This window comes from Gorilla gorilla, chromosome 9, assembly GCF_029281585.2.
Source record: "Gorilla gorilla gorilla isolate KB3781 chromosome 9, NHGRI_mGorGor1-v2.1_pri, whole genome shotgun sequence".
NCBI lineage: Eukaryota > Metazoa > Chordata > Mammalia > Primates > Hominidae > Gorilla > Gorilla gorilla.
The window spans coordinates 82,813,282-82,832,585 of NC_073233.2; the positions used below are offsets into that span (position 1 = coordinate 82,813,282).

The window sequence follows — 19,304 nt, forward strand, 5'->3', positions numbered from 1 at the left end:
GTTTTTGAGACAGGGTCTCACTTCCATTGCCCAGATTGGAGTGCAGTGACACAATCTTGGCTCACTGCAGCCTCAACTTCCCCAGCTCGGGTGATCCTTCCACCTCAGCCTCTTGAGTATCTAGGACTGCAGGCACACGCCACCAAGACTGGCTAATTTTTTTGTATTTTTAGCTGAGATGGGGTTTTGCCATGATGTCCAGGCTGGTCTCGAACTGCTGCGCTCAAGTGATCCGCCTGCCTTAGCCTCCCAAAGTGCTAGGATTACAGGCGTGAGCCACCGCACCCAGCTCCCATATCTTTTTTTATACTTATACGTGTGTGTGTGTGTGTGTGTGTGTGTGTGTGTGTGTGTGTGTATCTATCAACTATATATAATGCTAGATACAGGTAGTAAAACTTTACGTTAAATGCAATAATATTTTAGGTATCATTCTGCAACCTGCCTTTTCACTCAACACTGTTTTTGAGAATTACCTGTGTCGATATATGCTGCTTTTGAAATTTACATATGTTGACAGATGTAGTTCTAGTTCAATTTTTTTTTTTTTTTTTTTTGAGACAAAGTCTCGCTCTGTCACTCAGGCTGGAGTGCAATGGCACAATCTTGGCTCACTGCAACCTCCACCTTCTGAGTTCAAGTGATTCTCCTGCCTCAGCCTCCTGAGTAGGTGGGATTACAGGTGTCTGCCACCATGCCCAGTTAATTTTTTTATTTTTAGTAGGGACAAGGTTTCACCATGTTGTCCAGGCTGGTCGCAAACTCCTGACCTCAAGTGATCCTCCTACCTTAGCCTCCCAAAGTGCTAGGATTACAGGCATGAGCCACCACGCCTAGCCCTAGTTCAACCATTTTAATTCCTGTATAGTATTCCATTGTTTGAATATATTGCAAGTTTATTCATTCTCATTTAGTCTGTTTCTAAATTTTATTACAAACAATGATGTAATTAATATTCTTATACACACCTCCTCATCATAAGAGTTTCTTTAATGATATGCTCCTATCAAGCTGTGGGGAATACACAGCTTTATGAGATGGTAGCACATTGTTCTCCAAAGTAGTTAAAACAATTTACAGTCCTACCTGCAGTGTATGAGAAGTCCTATTTCTTTAAATCCTTGCAATTGGAATTATAAAACTAATTTTTGCCAGTCTGATTATTGTAAAATGGCACTGCATTTTCCTGATTATTTATGAGGCTGAATATCTTTTTCTATATTTATTGGCCTTTCAAGTTCCTCTTCTGTATACTAACATATTTATCTGTTGTCTATTTTTCTACTGGGTTTCTCTTTCTTCCTATTGTTTTGTAGGAGCTCTTGACATATTCTGGATCCCAATACTTTTTGGTTATATTACTTGCTAATATCTTCTCCCAGTCTCAGCTTATCTTTTACCTTTATTTGTGGTAACTTTTGTTAGATAGATATTTTTAATTAAATTTCATAGATATTTTCCTTTATGGTTTAACCACAAAGCTAGCAAGCATCCACTCATCCCGTGGGTCTCAGCTAAGCTATCACCCTCTCCAGGGTGTGTTTCCTGTGTAAGGCTGAGTCAGGGGCCTGTCCTCTGAGGTCATACTTCGCACTCTCGTGTTTCCCTCATTGACTGCATTAGCTAGTCCTGTCTAACTCCATATCCATCTAAGCCCAGCCTCCTCCCTCTCTACTGGACTATATGCTCCAGAGGGCAGGCAGTGTCTGAGCCACCTCTGTACCCTCCAGCAAACAGCACAGAGACACACCAGGCCTCGGTAATGTTTGGTGAGCACGTGAGTGAATAAGTAAAAGAAGAACATACGGTATCCAATGAGGGGACTGAGCTTTGACCAGCCATGTTGTAGCCCTCAAAAGGTGAATTGATAAAGAGGCCTCTGAAATCTTCTATGACTTTGTCTCACCGTTATATGTGAACTATATATTATAATCTCTGGGACCATGTGCTGGCCTAGAATGGAGGGCCTCTCAGCCACAAGATGAATATATTTCTAAGGTTAACCTGTCCCTAAGTAACTCAATTCTGAAAACATGAGTGCTAAATGAAGTGAAGCAGAACCCTGTTAAAGGAGCAGTCTGCTTTACCACAAACTTGGCCATCCTGTGGGTTAGAGCCTCTACTCTATGGTTTATACAAGTAATCTCTCTTGGTATGCCACGAAAGCCAACATACCAAAGATGTATGTTATAATATCCTGTATATACACTGGCTAATGGTGGGTCACAAATATGGCTCCAAGCTGCCTATAAGCCAATACAAAGAAAGAAACATGATTCATTGCATGAGTCATAGCACCTGTAAGTTAGGAACGAACCAGCTTCTTGGGAAAACCATTACAATTGCTGGCATTGAAACTTAAGAAATATCTCTTGTAGGGTCTTCTGTGGGAACTCAGTGTCACACAATGAATTATGTACCCACAAAATTACATGGCAAATTCAAAACCAGTTTCATAAGGCAATTTTCTTTTTTCTTTTCTTTTTTTTTTTTTTGTGACAGTCTCGCTGTCACACAGGCTGGAGTGCACTGGCACGATCTTGGCTCACTGCAACCTCCGCCTCAGGGGTTCAAGCAATTCTCTGCCTCAGCCTCCCGAGTAGCTGGGATTACAGGTGCCTGCTACCATGCCTGGCTAATTTTGAGTAGAGATGGAGTTTCACCATCTTGGCCAGGCTGGTCTTGAGCTCCTGACCTTGTGATCCACCCGCCTCGGCCTCCCAAAGTGCTGGGATTACAGCCCTGAGCCACCACGCCTGGCCCATAAGGCAATTTTCTTTAATTCATATCAAATAGGACAAGGGCAATATAAAATTTGTAGCAAAAGTTTGTGTCTGAATATTGTTTCAACCCAATAAATCCTTGTCTGACTCTCCTCTCCCTCCTTCTTCGTGACCAGATTTCCAGTCCCTAGGGACTCTGGAGGTGCAAGAGACAAACCACAACAGCCAGGTGTGCCACCTCAAGTCTGGCTCACCCCAATCACATCTTTGCTGGCTGACCTCACCTTGGAGAACTTCAGGCCACTCACATTAATGGTGCACAGATCTGATGGCTTCCTCACACAGTGGTGCTTCAGCTGGAACATAATACAAAGAGTTGGCTCTTAAGGCCCCTACAAAGTTTAATTAATCTATTACCATTCAGCCTTCTCTTGTTGGGCAATCATATGCTTGTCATAATTTGTTTGCTTGTTCATTCATTCATTCATTCATTCATTATTCATCCATTCATTCGCCAAATATTTACCAAACACTAAATTGGGCCATACGCTTTGCTGAATACATTAACAAACTTTCTTCTAATCCTAATTAAGCCCTTTGACATAAGTAAGATTATCTCCCCTTTTTAATGAGAAAAACAAGGTTAAGAGAAGTAATGTGCCTTGCCAAAGGTCCCACAGTTAGTAAGTGACAGATCTTACTAATCCAAATCTGTACTCACTAGACTCTATGCACTTTTGACTGCCATATGTCACCCGACATAATTTAAAAGTTAGAGGTAAATTTTAGCTTTGGAGCTTCCATTTATGTTTAATCAAACCTCATTCTTTTTTTGTTAATCATTTATTTATGGTACCCTCCATGTTTAGGCACTGAAAGGCATTGGGAAGACAATGAAGAAAAAGCAGAGACATTCCACAACCTCATAGAGCTTACAGTGTCATGGGAAGCCAAGTAGCAAGTACGTATTTATAAATGTGATAAATATTTTAAAGGAGAAATTTAAGATGCTATGAGGTCCTAACCTCAGTCTGAATGAGGAAATACTTACTTGAGGAAGTAATATTTCAGAAACCTAAGAGCTAAATAGGTCTCATGAAAGTGGGTAGTAGGGATTATGAAGTCTACCAAGGCAGGAAAAAGCAAGGTGCTTCTGAGAGGATGAAAAACAAGATAAGGTTAGTGAAACGGCCATTAGATCATATAAGTCCACGCTGGCTCTATAAAGGAGCGTGGATTTTATCCTACGACAAATAGAAAGCAGATTTTTAGCAGGGGGCTGATAGTAATTTTATAAAAATTGTAATGTCGGATACACATAGACATATCAGACAGAGTACATCACATAGATGAGAAGACAGGAAAGGAAGGGGAAAGACGAATGTACCAGATTGGTTAATTACTTTCCTAATAACCACTACTCCTCCTTGTTAAAGAACACCAATGTTATTCACATTTCTCCAAATGGAATGTTCTTAAGCCACAGCTCCAAGCAATAAGTCGTGATCTGTGTAAACCAATCATGGAGGTCTCATTCCCCTAACTCATGACTGTTCGGGCATGTTATATAGGTCTGGATAATGAGATACTGGCTGCTTGGAGTTGAGGAGGGGGACCAGTTTTGGAAAGCATTTTCTTACTTCTGAAAAGACATTAGTCAGTAACAATCCCTTCTCTACCTCAGGATGTTATATTCTGTATGTGATGACCACAATTGCTGCAGCCGTCTCAGGATCATGAAGGCAATCAGCCCAAGAGGACAAGATAACATGTAAAGTGGCACAGCACAAAGACAGAAGGAACACAGGCCTTGCAAGACGTCATTAAGCCTGTAAATTAATCTACCCTAAACAATGCCTCTGGCTTATTTTTATGTGAAATAAAAGCATCCTAATTAGTTCACAACATATAGAAAGTTTCTGAATTAGTCCAATAAGAGATGATGGTGGCCCAGATAAGGGTCATGGCAGTCGAGATGAGAAGACAGACTTGACAACTATCTTGTAAAAGTGCCAGGACTTGGTAAAAGTTGGGGTGGGGACAGTGTGGGAGAGGCAAATGTCAAGGATAACCTCAGGTACTGGCTTGGCGACTGGGTAGACGGTAGTGCCAACAGAGAGAGTAAAGTGGATACTGGAAAAAGAGGTCTGTTTTGGGATTTGGAGTAGGAGCATTGGTGCTGTAATTCAACTGTCAATGAAACATTCAAGTGGAACTATCCAATAGGCAGAGTGGATACCCCATGATTCTGAAAAACATCCTTGTTGCTCCTGTCTCCCACGGTGGCAAGACAGGTAACAAGCCGTATTTATTGAATATGGGAATGTATAAGTATTTGGAAACAAGGGAAGAAAAAAAGGCCACTATGGGAAGTGTTTCTGCCCCTCCTCAGTATAATTATTTCAGTCCTCCTCATTCCCAATGAGAAGTGGACCTAATAATGAAACTGATTCCACAGGACTGCAAAAAGCTTATACTACCCACTTGAGGTGAGATGAAACCAACAAAGTTCTCTTTCAACATCTGATCTATGCAGGCACCCATCTCCTGGGAACCATAGCAGAATCTGGAAACAAAGTAGGCAGCCAGGGAGTTCTTAGGGAGCTATGAGAACTCGACTGCACATTAATATTGATTTACAAAATGCATCCTTCTTAGCAAAGCCACTGAGGCATTGCACAGAGCAGACGTGAAACTACCTGGCTGGTCTCCAACACAGCCACCCCAGTCCTCTTTGTAAAGCCTGCCCCCGGCACTAAGTAATATCTGGTCAGCTCCCCTAGCTTTCAGCCAGACACTAAAGTCAAAGGACAAAGGCTGTGGGAGAGCAGGACCCAGTCCCACTCAATCCTGTAGAGATCACCCCAAAGAGCAGAGCAGGAATCTCTCAACCCTACTAGGTGCTGGAATGCAATTTTCAATTGACTGTTTCCCCTGACCTGCTCCTTTGCCTCTCCAACTCAGTAAGAGTTTTTACCTCATATAATGTAAAAGTACAGGCTTTGGAGTCAGTAGACCAGAGTTCTAATCCTAGATCAGCCATTTACTAGCTGTGGAACCTCAGCCAAGGCAAACTACTTCTTGGAGCCTCAGTTTTCCCATCTGCCCAATGGCAACAACACAAAAGGGACGACAATACCTATCTCACTAGGTAGATGTCAAGAAAGCTTTACATGTCAAGAAACTTTTGGGTCCCTTCATTATCCTGGCTGTACTCAATTTGCCAATATCACTCTAACAGTTTGGAGTAGATTGGGGGTAGTTGTGCCAGAGCAGGGCAAATCCTTCCCCACTTCCTCCCCACCCTAGCTGATGTGCCGGCCACTCCAGGATGCATTTACTCTCACCAGAAAAGCCTGGTCCAGGATACGTCCAGGAAGGTCCACCTGATTTTCCCGCCGAGACCCTTTCTTCCCCTTGAACTCAAAAGAAGTCACCTTCAGGCTTTCCCGACGTTCAGCTTGTGCTCCAACCAAACCCTTGGGCTTCTTCTTGAGGTTACCTTTCTGAACCACTAACCAGTGTCCTTGGCCTGTTCAGAAAATTAGAACAGTGAAAAGGGGAAAACTCCAAAGCTACAACGAGTGCAGTTATAGACTTTGTTTATAATACTAAAACCAAAAATAGCTCCTGATTATCTAACATGCACCAGATACAACACTGCAGCTGGGGGTAGGGGAGATATCTACCTATCTATGTCATTTAATTGGCCTCCAAACCCAGTGAAAAACATGTCACTGTCATGATTTTATACATGAAAAGGCTGCGACAAAAGGAGGTGGAATGACTTGCCGAATTCCTTCCTTCACATTTTTATCTCCAAATTCTATTATTCCTTCAAAAACTAAGATCAAGTATTTCCTGTTCTGTGAAGTCTTCCCTTTTGCCCCTCAGTAGAGCTGATCCCTCTTTCTCATGCATGCCAGTTACTCTCCTATTGGTCATCTCTTGAGTAAAGCCCAATGTGTGACCTCAACTCAATAGGTTCCATCTTCCCAGACTTCTATCAGTATACAGAAAAGATGGTGTTAGAAACTTGGAATAAGAAAATGTAGGACAGTTGGCATTAAAAAAAAAAAAAACCTAATAATACATGTCTATTGCAGAAAGAATTTTAAAATGTGTATAAGCAAAAAGAATATGAGGTTTATTAGTAAGCTCACGAAACAAAAATTGTAACATATTTTGGAATCTGTTCTTTCTCGCACTAGCAGTTTGCTGTGTGGTATTCATTGCAATCTGTAATTATTTTATTTGTTCACTTATTCATTGTCTGTCTCCCTCTCTAGAGTGGAAGCTCCGTAAGAGCAGGGACTTTATCTGACTCATTCATCTCAGTATTCCCAAGGCCTGCACAGAGCTCACCGCATTGTGACTGTTGCTGAACAAATGACTGAATGAACCCTGTCTTATAGCCCCTGCCCACACAGTCATCCATTCCTATCTTTTCTGAGCATCTACTTTATGCTGGGAACTGGGAGTATGAGAATGAATAAAAAGGAAGCCCTAACTCAAAGGAGTCATAATAATATAACATCTTATATTATATACAATAGTATAATAATAATATAAGGGGTGCTGTGGGAACCAGCTTTGTGCCTCTAACCACTGGCTGTCTTCTGGAAAAGCCCACTATCTGTGCCTTGGGGGCTTGCCCTGGCTCACAGACCACTGCTGACAATCCTGCTTCTTGGATGCAGTTCCTGCCCTGTGTCTCATATGAGTCATTTCCCATTTCCATTATGGGCCTGATACTCCAGTTACCCCATTTCCCAGGGCTGCCCCCATCTGGGGCATGAACTTTGCTTCTACTTTATCCTATCTTCATATCCCTGACTCCTGGGGACCTCAGTCTGAGTTGGTGCCAAAACCCCCAACAAGGCCAGAAAGGAAGGTTCAGAGTGTGTCAGGAGATCAACAGGAGAGAAAAGAGACTATGCAAATATCCTGTTTCTCATCATACTTTTACCCACTTATTCTAGTATCTGTGATGGTTAATTTTATCCATCAACTTTGCTAAAGCTATAATATGCAGTTATTCAATCAAACACTAATCTAGGTGTTGCTGTGATGGTATTTTGTAGATGTAATTAGTATTTACAATAAGTTGATGTTAAGTAAAAGAGATTATCCTTGATAATGTGAGTGCCCTCACCCAATGAATTGAAAGACATTAAGAGCAAAACAGGTTTCCTAGAGGAAGAGGAAATTTTGCTTTAACACTACAGCTTCAGCTCCTCCCCAGGGGTTTCCAGCTTGCCAGCCTGCCCTACGACTTTTGGACTTGCCATCCCCCACAATCACACAAAGTCAATTCCTTGAAAAAAAAAAAACTGTCTACCCACCTACCTACCTATCTCCTACTAGTCCTGTTTATCTACTACCAGTTCTGTTTCTCTGAAGAACTCTAATGCAACATCCTATAATGGTTCTTACCTACAAAAATTATTACTGTAGTGTTTGAATAGTGACTTTCTATTTCCCTCATTCCTTCTACATTTTCTAGTTGGAATTCTACTATAAGAAAGAGCTGGCTGGGAGTGGTGGCTCATGCCTGTAATCCTAGCACTTTGGGAGGCTGAGGCGGGTGGATCACTTGAGGTCAGGAGTTCAAGACCAGTCTGGCCATCATGGTGAAACCCCATCTCTATAAAAAATACAAAAATTAGCTGGGCATGGTGGCAAGTGCCTGTAATCCCAACTACTCAGGAGGCTGGGGCAGGAGAATCTCTTGAACCTGGGAGGCGAAGGTTGCAGTGAGCCAAGATTGCACCGCTGCACTCCAGTCTGGGCAACAGAGAGAGACTCCATCTCAAAAAAAGAAAAGAAAGAGCTATTTTGTTTCCCCCACATATTTACATATTCAAATATTTATATTAGTAGACTCATTTATTATTCCATGGTTTACAACCCAATTCCGCCATTATTTATTTCATTGCTCAAACTGTCCCAGCTTTGGTGATTGGGAGCACCTTCAAGTCAGCTGCGTCCTTTCAACATGCCCTCATTATTTTCCTGAGCACTTCTTTATTTCTGGCACCATAAGATACTCCAACTCAACTTGTATTTTTTCTGCCCTAGTCCTGCAAACAACTATTTCTCCAAGAAGCCCATGTTCTTTTCACTGGAGAATGGTATTTAGAAAGCAAGATGCAGATACTAGGTATGCTTTTTGCTGCTGAGGTGTCATTGCTGTCAGTGGACTGGTAAATATACATATGTACACTAAAACATATAGATATATACAACTATATTTATTTCTGTAGCTATCCATCTATGTGTGTCTGTGTGTGAGAGAGTGACATAGAGAGAGAGAGAGAGAGAGAGAGCAAGAGCAAGAGAGAGACAAAGAGAGAAACTATGAGCTCACACTGATAGCTCCATTTGAAGGTGTCTGATAGGTAGGTGGCCAGGGAAAGTCTCTGTGTGAAAAACAAAATCACTCTAGAGAAGCAGAGAGGACAGGCAGGAAGAGAAGTTTCTTCCAATATTCCATATACAGAGTGACCAACAAGTTACAACATCTGGAGTAAACAAGGTTTACTTCTCCTTTGCCCTACCCTTTCAAAGCAACAAATCCAATCCAGAGAACCAATACTTAGTGTTTCACCTATAGGGCTCTTATTATGACAATTCCCTGCTCCAGGGAAGTTTTTAACTAGATAAATATTTGAAAATCTACCTGGCAGAGTCGAATTTAAGCCATTTTATTTAGGAGTTTGGCAGACCATGATCACTCATCAAAAAAGAAATACAGACAGGAAGACAGCTCACAAGAGGATGGGCCCTGAGGACTAGGGTAGTCAGACATGCTTTACTGGAAGAAGTAGAAGAAGAGCTGGGATTTGTGGAATGGGAAGAATTTGGCTAACAAGAATGAGGGCTGGAACATTCAGGGCAAATAAAAAAGCTATGTGAAAAGCAAGCACCGTGGAATAGAGCATAAATAAAGAAATGGGTTATCACAGAGGATAAGAGCAGGTTAAACTCAGAATGACACAGAATGCCAGTTAAAGGAGTTAGCAATGAGAAGTCACTGAACAGAAGGGGCACTGTGGTTAAATATGCACTTTAGAAGTCCCACGGAGGCTACTAGGACTGGAGGGGGAAGGATTAGGTAGAGCAGGGAACAGTAGTGAAGGGGTTGGAGAAGAACAAGTAGATGTGAGATGGTCTAAAGCACGAGCTACGTATGAGGAAAAGGTAGCAATTTGAGAAGTCACCTGACCTTCCTCCGGCACGCGAAGCAGATTTCTGGCTGGGAAGCAGTTGTTCAGGTAAGGCTTCCCATCATCCAGCTTGTAGATTCCTGAGAAGGCCATCTCCCTGAGAGCCAGGCAAGGAAAGCAAGGAAGCAGAAGAGTGAAAAGGCACAGCAGAGCACTCTTACTCCAGTGCAGCTCATGAGCCCACCAGGACCACCACACCCGCACACACCCTGCCTCTGACACCCTGGAGGCCCCACTGCCCTTGCTTCAGAAATGGGCTGGCTGTTTACATGAAGAGGGAAACAAGACCCTGGGTTTTTCAGTTCAAATCAATCCTAACCCAATGGAACCCTAGAAAGAACATGATCCTCCAGCTCAGACTTGGTTTGAATCCTGGCTCTGTCTTTCCTTGCTCTGTGACTGGGCAAGTTACTCTACTCCTCTGAACTTCAGTTTCCTCACCTGCAAAATGGGGGTTATAATACTTACCTTAAAAGACAAATAAGAGGATCAAGTGAGAAAGACAGTGCCTAATACATATTAAGTCTGTGCTAGATGTTTTCTTTGTTTTAACAGAGTTCAGAGAAGAGGCTCACATTTTAGAGAAAATAGTGTACAAATAATGAAACTTGAACTGGATAAATAGTATTTGAGGGATTAATTGAGTTTTCTGATAGAGAGAAGGATAAACATTCCAAACAGCAAGGGCCACAGGAGGGCAGTTGTGCACAGTAAAGAAACAATGTGACCCAAGAAGGAGAGGGATGTATGTTTGGTAGTCTTGAACAATAAAGCTGGACAGGAAGGATGGTGCCTGCTCCTGAAGGGCTTGAGGTACCAGGCTAGGAGCTCAGGCTTCATCTTGTAGGTGACTGAGAGCCATGGATAATTTCTGAGCTGGGCAGAGCCATAATCCAAGCTGTACTTTACAAAGAGAGATCTGACAAAAATAGCAGTAGGTGAAAGTGGCACCCAGTGGCAACTGGGATTGCAGTTAGGGGAGTATTGCAGCAACCCAGGGATAGCTGATGAGAGTTCATGTTAATAAACTAAAGAATTAAAAAAAGAAGGATGGACAGAAAAAAGGAATGAGAAAGGGAGGGACAGTAGAGAAAAAGAGGAGCAAGACCAATTAGAAGTATGAGCATTTCATGTGTGGACACAGCCTAGGCAACACAGTGAGACCCTGTCTCTACAAAAAACTAAAAAAATTAGCCAGCACAGTGGTACATGCCTGTGGTCCCAGCTACTTGGGAGGCTGAAGTGGGAGGATCGCTTAAGCCCAGGATGTCCAGGCCGCAGTGAGCCGTGATCATGCCTGGGTGACAATGAGACCCCATATTTAAAAAAAAAAAAATGTGTGGACAAAGGAGGAGAAGCCCCTGGAGGATTCAGAAGAGAAAATAATTTTAGAGAAGTAGGAGAACCGGGGGGTGGAGAGTGGGAGCTGCCAAGTAAGCCAAGGGAAGAGAAAACTCTATGAAAGAGGCAGGGAAGTCAGGCAAGGTGGGGACCGAAAATAGGCCATGAGCAAGTAGCAGGTCAGTTTCAGAAGAAGGGTGGAGTTAAAGTCAGACTTTATGTATGAAAGAGTGAATGGAAGGCAAGGGAATACAAAAAGTGAATATAAGCAAGTTTTTCAAGACGCTTGATTGTGAAAGGGAGAAAAGCAAGACAGCAGTGAGATGGAAGGTAAAATTGGGAGATGGGTGAATATCAGGGCCAGCACTGGGGGAAGGTGAGCAAGGTGCCTGAGGAACACATAGGGGGACATGTGCTCTCTCTCAGAGTTGTGCAAATGCAGTGTTAGCACTTGGCCTCCACCCTAGTCCCAGCCCTGGCAGACAGAGTCACTACCAAGAATAAATTCTGGAAGCTCACTGAATGGGTTCAGATCCTAGCTATGCCATTTACTAGCTGTGTGGCCTTGAGCAAGTTACTTGTCTATGCCTTGGCTTTTTCCTCAGTGAAATGTAGACAGTAAGTGCACCTACTTCATAGGGCTGTTTTGATGATTACAGGAGAAAATGCCTTAGTATCTGCCACATGGCTAACTCATGCTGCTCATTTTCCATTACTATGCTATTAACAGGATGAGAAAAGCTTCACTACATCTAGACGGAGAGGAAGGAGACAGTAAGGGAGGAAAGGCTGACAATGCAGGAGAGAGATGGGCAGACCCGCAGAGCCATCCCTGAGAAAGCAGGAAGAAGGGCACCCAGCATCCAGGGGAGGGGTTCCCTCACTGAGGATGAGGGAGGGCAGGCTCCCTCAGGGACAGTTGTGATGGAAGAGAGACTTCAAATATCCCAAGTGTTCCATTTCCCTAACACCTAGAGAATAAAAAGAGCACAAAAGAAATAACCTTCCATCCTCTATCTGCTATGGGGTGGCTCCGAGACTCTTCAATACCAATTTACAGTGAGTCAGAAATTCTTTAGGGGTGTGTGTGTGCCCGTGCATGCACACACATGCAAAAAAGTTGGAAAAAGAATATAGTTCTGACTCTAGGGTATGACTCAGTCTTTTCTTCATCAAATGATTATTCTCTTCAGAGAGACAGGCATAAAAACGATTCCTCAAAGGCATGGATAGCCCTAATCACAACTGCACTTGTCATTTGTCATTCACAGATTGTTCACCACAGTCTGATGTCAAACCTTGGAAAAAACTACATTTTACCAAGGACTTGCAAACACAAATGGTTACAGAAGTTGGGCAGGCTATGTTGAGTGAGTGAAGAAAGCTGGAGGCGAGGGGAAGAGAGTAGGAGTGTGTGTGTGTGTGTGTGTGTGTGTGTGTATGTGTCAGGGAGAGAGAGAGAGAGAGTGCACATGCTCATAGAGGCAGCAACTAGTCAGCTCTTACCAACTGCTGCCATGCAGAAACCTAAGTCACTGTTGCCAGATCTTCACTTTTTTTTCAAGGAAAGTCTGCCTTATACGTGAAATCTCCTATTTGAGAGTCAGCAACTAATTTGCCATTTTAGAACAATGTGCAGGCCAAACCAAACCTGAGAATCAGATTCAACTCCAGGCTACATTTCTTTTTTCTGATTCATCTTTTTTTTTTCTTTTGAGACAGTCTTACTTTGTCACCTAGGCTACAGTACAGTGGCACAATCACGGCTCATTGTAGCCTCAACCTCCTGGGCTCAAACAATCCTCCTACCTCAGCCTCCTGAGTAGTTGGGACTATAGGCACATGCCACCATGCCTGGCTAATTTTCGTATTTTTTGTAGGCACAGGGTTTCGCCATATTGCCCAGACTGGTCTCAAACTCCTGGGCTCAAGCCATCCACCCACCTTGGCCTCCCACTGGAAGGCCAGTGGAAATAACTGCTGCTTTTGCTAAGCTGTGAAGTCTTTCATCAGTATTTCTTTCATGGCCCGACCTCACAAGACTATTAATGATCATGAAGGGGTACCTTCAATGGACTATGAATTTCCAAGTCTGGAAACACATCTAATTCACTGTCTCTCTTCCACCGTTGGGACTTAGCTCATAGGAAGCACACAATAGACATGTGAGCCAAGTGAAGGATATGATGGCACTCCTAGGACCAAGACATATATATCTGCTACACACGCACACACACATATTCTCAATTAGACTCTAAAACCTTCCTAAGAAAGGGCAATATCAATGGTAGTCATCAATTTATTCCTAACAAAGCACCTAACATAACAGATGTTATGACATAACAGATTCCATAAATATTTGTGGAATAAATGAATCAATGTTGGTACCTCCTTTGGTCCAACACAGGGCACTATGAGTTTCCTGATCCCTGATCTTCCCTGCAAAGGGATGGAGGCTCTTCTTATGTATTCCTACAACACTCCATACTTCGCCTAGTATAGCACTTATGACTTTATTATAATTGTTTGCTCCCCTCATCAACTTCTCACCTGTTGTGGGGCCTATAATTACCTTATTCACCTGTGTAATCCCAGCATGTAGCATAGAGCCTACGACTCACTAAAAATATGTTGGTAAGATTAATGGATAGATGGATGGATGGGGACAAATTTATATTCAGTCAATACGTCTTTCAGGAACTCTCTCTCATGACCAATCACACACATCTGCTAGAGGTAAATGAAAGAATGAATGAGTAAATTGCTAGCTGGAAAATGTTAGATGTGATGTAATTTGCTGGCTGGAAAATGTTAAATATGATGGCTGTTGGAGAAGCCTTCAGTAACTTACAGAATATGGTGACCTGGCTTCAGGTCTCCAGAGTACTTACTTGATCTTTGACTTTGGGAATGGCCCCTTAACTTCCTTTTTTTTTTGTTTCTTCACTTGTTTCTTTGCCTGTAAGATAAATATTATATTCCTTCTTAGCCTGCTATTCAGAGCTCTTGAACTTCCTCATTAATTATATTCTACTGTGAGCCTTCCACTCCAATATTTGTCTTGCCTTTAGTCCTTGCCCGTAGGACTAAGGATCCAAGAAACAGATAGATACCGATACAGAGATGGAGACAAAGACAAGACATAGATGGGAAGGTGGTATAGGAGAATATAATTATGATAGTGGGGTATGGCTGGAGTGCTTAAATCAGACACACGAAGCACAAACCTGAAAGGAAGGGATCGTTTACATGATTATTTACACAAAATAAATTTCTGCCAGATAAAAATAGGAAAGTCAAAGTTGAAAGATAAGACACAGTCTGGGAAAAGATATTTGCCATGCATATAATACAAAAGATGACTCACACTGAAGCCTGTACGAGGCATGCAGACCTGGGATGCTATCGCAGAAATTCCAGTTCCCTATTAGGAATATTAGGTGAGAAGGTGTAGATCTACAACTAATGGGCCAAGAAGGGCACATAACCCCTAGGTTACATTATCTAAGACAAGTAAGAACTTTATATGGTAGGAAAAAAAAGTCAAAGTTCCAGATTTGGAGGCTGACTTCCTGGTTAGCTTTAGTTACCTCTGGTCTCCATCTCAAACTTGATGCAGCTAATGCCAATCTGACTGTAGCGCTTCCTCCAAAACAAACATCTCTCTTTCTCTCTCTCTCTCACACACACACACACACACACACAGAGTAAGGCATATTTTTGCTTGTTCCATTCCTTTGGCCTATCACATTTCTGCCCCTCTTCCTTGCCCGGCTACATACAGATTAGCTTTCCTGTATCTCCCTCTCCTTAGGCTGAGCCTCCTCAAGCCCACTTCTTTTTTTATTTATTTTTTCTTTTTTTCTTGAGACAAGGTCTCACTCTGTTACCCAGGCTGGAGTGCAGTGGCATGATCTCAGCTCACTGCAACCTCCACCTCCCAGACTCAAGCAATCCTCCCACCTTAGCCTCCCAAGTAGCTGGACCACAGACGTGTGCTACCATGCCCAGCTAAATTTCTATATTTTTGATAGAGATGGGTTTTCACCATGTTGCCCAGGCTGCCTCAAACTCCCAACTCAGCCTCTCAAAGTGTTGGGATTACAGGCGTGAACCCCCTTGCCCAGCCATCAGGCCCACTTCTTAATGGAGGCACTAACATGGTTAGGCTTTGTGTCCCCACCCAAATCTCATCTTGAATTGTAATCCCCATAATCCCCATGTGTTGAGAGAGAGACCTAGTAGGAAGTGATTGGATCAAGGAGGTGGTCCCCCATGCTGTCCTCACAATAGTGAGTGAGCTCTCACGAGATCTGATGGTTTTATAACTGACAGTTCCTCCTTCACACTCTTGCCCTCTCTTGCCTGCTGCCATGTAAGACTTGCCTCTTCCCTTTCCGCCATGATTGTAAATTTCCTGAGGCCTCCCCAGCCATGCAGAACCGTGAGTCAATTAAACCTCTTTCCTTTATAAATTACCCAGTCTTGAGCAGTTCTTTATAGCAGTGTGAAAATGGACTAATACAGGCACTATACCACACTGTATTATAATGCCTGCTTCCTTGTTTGTTCCCCACCTCACTACAGGCTGTGAGTATCTCCAAGGTCAGGTCAGGCCTGGGTCCTACTTACCTCTTCTTTTTTTTTTTTTTTTTTTTTGAGACGGAGTCTCGCTCTGTCACCCAGGCTGGAGTGCAGTGTCGCTATCTCAGCTCACTGCAAGCTCCGCCTCCCGGGCTCACGCCATTCTCCTGCCTCAGCCTCCCTAGTAGCCCGGACTACAGGCGCCCGCCACCATGCCTGGGTAATTTTTTGTATTTTTAGTAGAGACGGGGTTTCACCATGTTAGCCAGGATGGTCTTGATCTCCTGACCTCGTGATCAGCCTGCCTCGGCCTCCCAAAGTGCTGGGATTACAGGCGTAAGCCTGTACTTATCTCTTTATCCTGCATCTCACACTGGACCTGGCCTACTGAAGGAAGAGTCTCAATGATTGTTAATTGAACTAACCCAACCCATGAACAAAATGCCACAGGAGCACTTCATGCAGTGGGTGAAGAAAGAAGAAGCAAGTATCAGAAATAGTTTCACAGGGTAGGTGACATTAGAGCTGGATCTTGAAAGATGAGAAGTTGGCCTGGTGTGGTGGTTCATGCCTGTAATCCCAGCACTTTGGGAGGCCGAAGCAGACGGATCACTTGAGGTCATGAGTTCAAGACTAGGCTGTCCAACACGGCGAAATCCTGTCTCTACTAAAAATATAAAAATTAGCCAGGTGTGGTGGCATGTGCCTGTAGTCCCAGCTACAAAGACTACAGCTTGGGAGGCTGAGGCACAAGAACTGCTTGAACCCAGGAGGCGGAGGTTGCAGTGAGCCAAGATCCCACCACTGCACTCCAGCCTGGGCGACAGAGTGAGACTCTGTCTCAAAAAATAAAAAATAAAATAAAATAAAAAGTGACTAGGGCAATGCTGTATCATCTCACTTTATTTTAAATAAAAGAAAAATGAGAAGTTGTAAAAGATAAACTGCAACAACAAGCTACAGGGGATCTGACCAGTGCCACGGATTGCTTCACAGAGGTAATGAAATATCATCTGATGTTATTGCTATTTAGTGATAAATTTATTTTCTTTTTAGTAATAATTTAGTTATTTAGTGATAATTATTTTCTTTTCTTTCTGATCTCGGCTCACTGCAACCTCCGCCTCCCGGGTTCAAGCAATTCTCCTGCCTCAGCCTCCCAAGTAGCTGGGATTACAGGCGCCCGCTACCACGCCCGGCTCATTTTTGTATTTTTAGTAGAGACGGGGTTTCACCATGTTGGCCAGGCTGGTCTTTAACTCCTGACCTCAGGTGATCCGCCTGCCTCGGCGGGGATTACAAGCATGAGCCCCCACGCCCGGCCGAGATAATTATTTTCACATGAATTTTGGCTTCACCAAGACAAGTTTTTGTCTGTTTTATTCAGGGATATATCCCTGGTGACTAGAATAGTGCCTGTTACATAGTAAGAAACTCGAAAATATTTGTTTAATTCTTTAGACGCTTATGGGGGATATATAGGAATTAAAAAACAATACAACGTAATACAGCATGGTATAATATAATACTGCTATTTGATAACTCTGTCATGGAGTAGTAGTTCCACCAGAGTAGCAACCAGGTCTATCTTGATCCCCTGTATCCGTTAGTACAATATTGGTGCTCAATATACATTTGTGAAAAAAATTAATTAAAATCTAGAATACTATTACATCCTAAAACCGTAAAAGCAGAGTGTCAGAAGGGATATATATTGGTTTTGATTTTTTTTAAATGCCGGCTTGAAAACCGAGTTCACATACATGCTATCTGGCTTTGGGTAGGTTCTTTAGTTTTCTCCTCATCTAACAGGGCTGTTGTGGGACTCAGTGAGAGAGAGGACGGCTGGAAGTGCACATAGGATACTGCCTGGCAGACTGTAGGCACTCAGTAAACGCGAGTTCTCCGTTAACACGAAAACATTACTAACAGCTAAAATGACAGCTGCTTGAGAGAATAATCGGCAAGTGCCACAACCGGGCTAGAAAAGGATGAAGGACAAGCTCCTGCCCACTCCTTTGGAAACTCCACACCTGGGCCGGAGAAAGACTCGAATTCGAAAACTAAGTTTTCAGTCGCACCTGCCTCCGGCGTCGCTTCAGCCTCCGAGGGGTCTGCGGAGGCGACGTCCCAGTCAGGAGGGATGCGCGCCTGCGAGCCCCCCAGGGATCTCTGAGCCGCTCCACTGTGGTGCCTGCCGCTATCTTCCCCACGCCTTAGTAACTGCGACGCAACGGCAAACAGTGTAGGCGGCAACCGACGGCCGGGACGTCTAACCTCAAGTCCCAGCAAGCCCCGCGGCCACGTTCTCTGACTACCTCGCCAGCAAGACCCAAACTACGGATCCCGATTGACTCCGCGCGGCGCGACACGCTGTCAGCTCCAGCCAATCGGCTTCAGACAAGTCGGAGGGGAGGGAGACGCAGAGGCGGACAAGATGGCGGCGGCAGCTGTACAGGGCGGGAGAAGCGGTGGTAGCGGAGGCTGTAGTGGGGCTGGTGGTGCTTCCAACTGCGGGACAGGAAGTGGCCGTAGCGGCTTGTTGGATAAGGTGAGGAGCCGGTTCTTGGGAACAGTTGAATCCTGGGGAGGCCTGGGAGGCGGCGAGCCCACCTTCCCATCCCGGTCTCCCTTATTTTCTACGGCCTTTTGAGGGGAGCCCTTGTGTGACCACTATCACAACCCTACGCACGCTTGTAGCCTGCCCTTGCCCTCATCACACTTCAAACCTGGACCCGGTCCTCTTTAGAACTTCTTCCCTTCTCGCAAGTGTTCTGGTCCTGGTCGCCACAGCTTTTTCGGTAATTTGATTTTTCCTATATTTAATCGTGTCCATCTCTTTTCCCCTGGGGGGCTGGGTGCACTGTTGCCATTGCCCATTTCACAGACACGGAAAACCGAAGCCCAAAGATTAAAGAATCAGTATCCCCCAAACTCCCTACCACCATCACCCTTGCGTGCTGCTACAGATTCCAAAGTGCTTCTTGTCCTTTTGCTTACTGAAGTTTTTAGGCGTTTTATCATGATAGGCGAATACTGAAGATATTTGAGTATTGACTATTCTACTGGGCTGACAAGAAGCCTTTAAGATTTTTCTTTTTTTCCTGTTGTTTTTCCCCGCCCTCTCCTCTCTTCCCTCCACCTCCCTCTTTGCTACCAAGTGCACTGCTGCCCGCTCACGCTTGCCCCTTTCCTCCCTCTGCTCATACAAAAAAAATTTTTTTAACTGCAGTCCTAGCAACAAGGGTTTAAAAGAAAAGAAAAAAAGGAAAACTGTCCCTGGGTTGGCCTTTCTTGCTCTTTGCACAGCATCTTGGAAGAAACAGTTGCATGGAGAACAACGTCCTAGTGTTGATTTTGCCTCTAATTAGCTTTGTGACCTTGAAATATGCTTGCGCTCTCTATATCTGTTTTCTCATCTGCAAAG

The 19,304-nt window shown here is 43.7% G+C and overlaps 2 protein-coding genes across 27 annotated transcripts in view; one reads left to right on the forward strand and one right to left on the reverse strand.

The window, feature by feature from the left end:
• The window catches only part of XRRA1 (X-ray radiation resistance associated 1), a 109,648-nt gene extending 91,515 nt beyond the window's left edge, over positions 1–18,133 (reverse strand). For 8 of the 26 annotated variants that reach the window (XM_055356805.2, XM_019037072.4, XM_055356800.2 and 5 more), the window contains exons 1-5: positions 17,959–18,104; positions 14,185–14,252; positions 9,952–10,049; positions 6,071–6,255; positions 3,008–3,079 (exon numbers count right to left, since the gene is read on the reverse strand). In XM_055356805.2, coding sequence (XP_055212780.2) covers positions 3,008–3,079; positions 6,071–6,255; positions 9,952–10,045 — 351 coding nt within the window. In that variant the 5' untranslated portion in view covers positions 10,046–10,049; positions 14,185–14,252; positions 17,959–18,104. Of the gene's footprint in view, positions 1–3,007; positions 3,116–6,070; positions 6,256–9,951; positions 10,050–14,184; positions 14,253–17,958 lie in introns of those variants that run through there. The other 18 variants (XM_019037074.4, XM_055356801.2, XM_004051810.5 and 15 more) reach the window with 15 other exon arrangements.
• Positions 18,134–18,184: 51 nt separating this feature from the next.
• Positions 18,185–19,304, forward strand: part of SPCS2 (signal peptidase complex subunit 2) — a 28,611-nt gene continuing 27,491 nt past the window's right edge. The window contains exon 1 of the mRNA XM_063693380.1: positions 18,185–18,428. Coding sequence (XP_063549450.1) covers positions 18,315–18,428 — 114 coding nt within the window. The 5' untranslated portion in view covers positions 18,185–18,314. The remainder of the gene's footprint in view (positions 18,429–19,304) is intronic.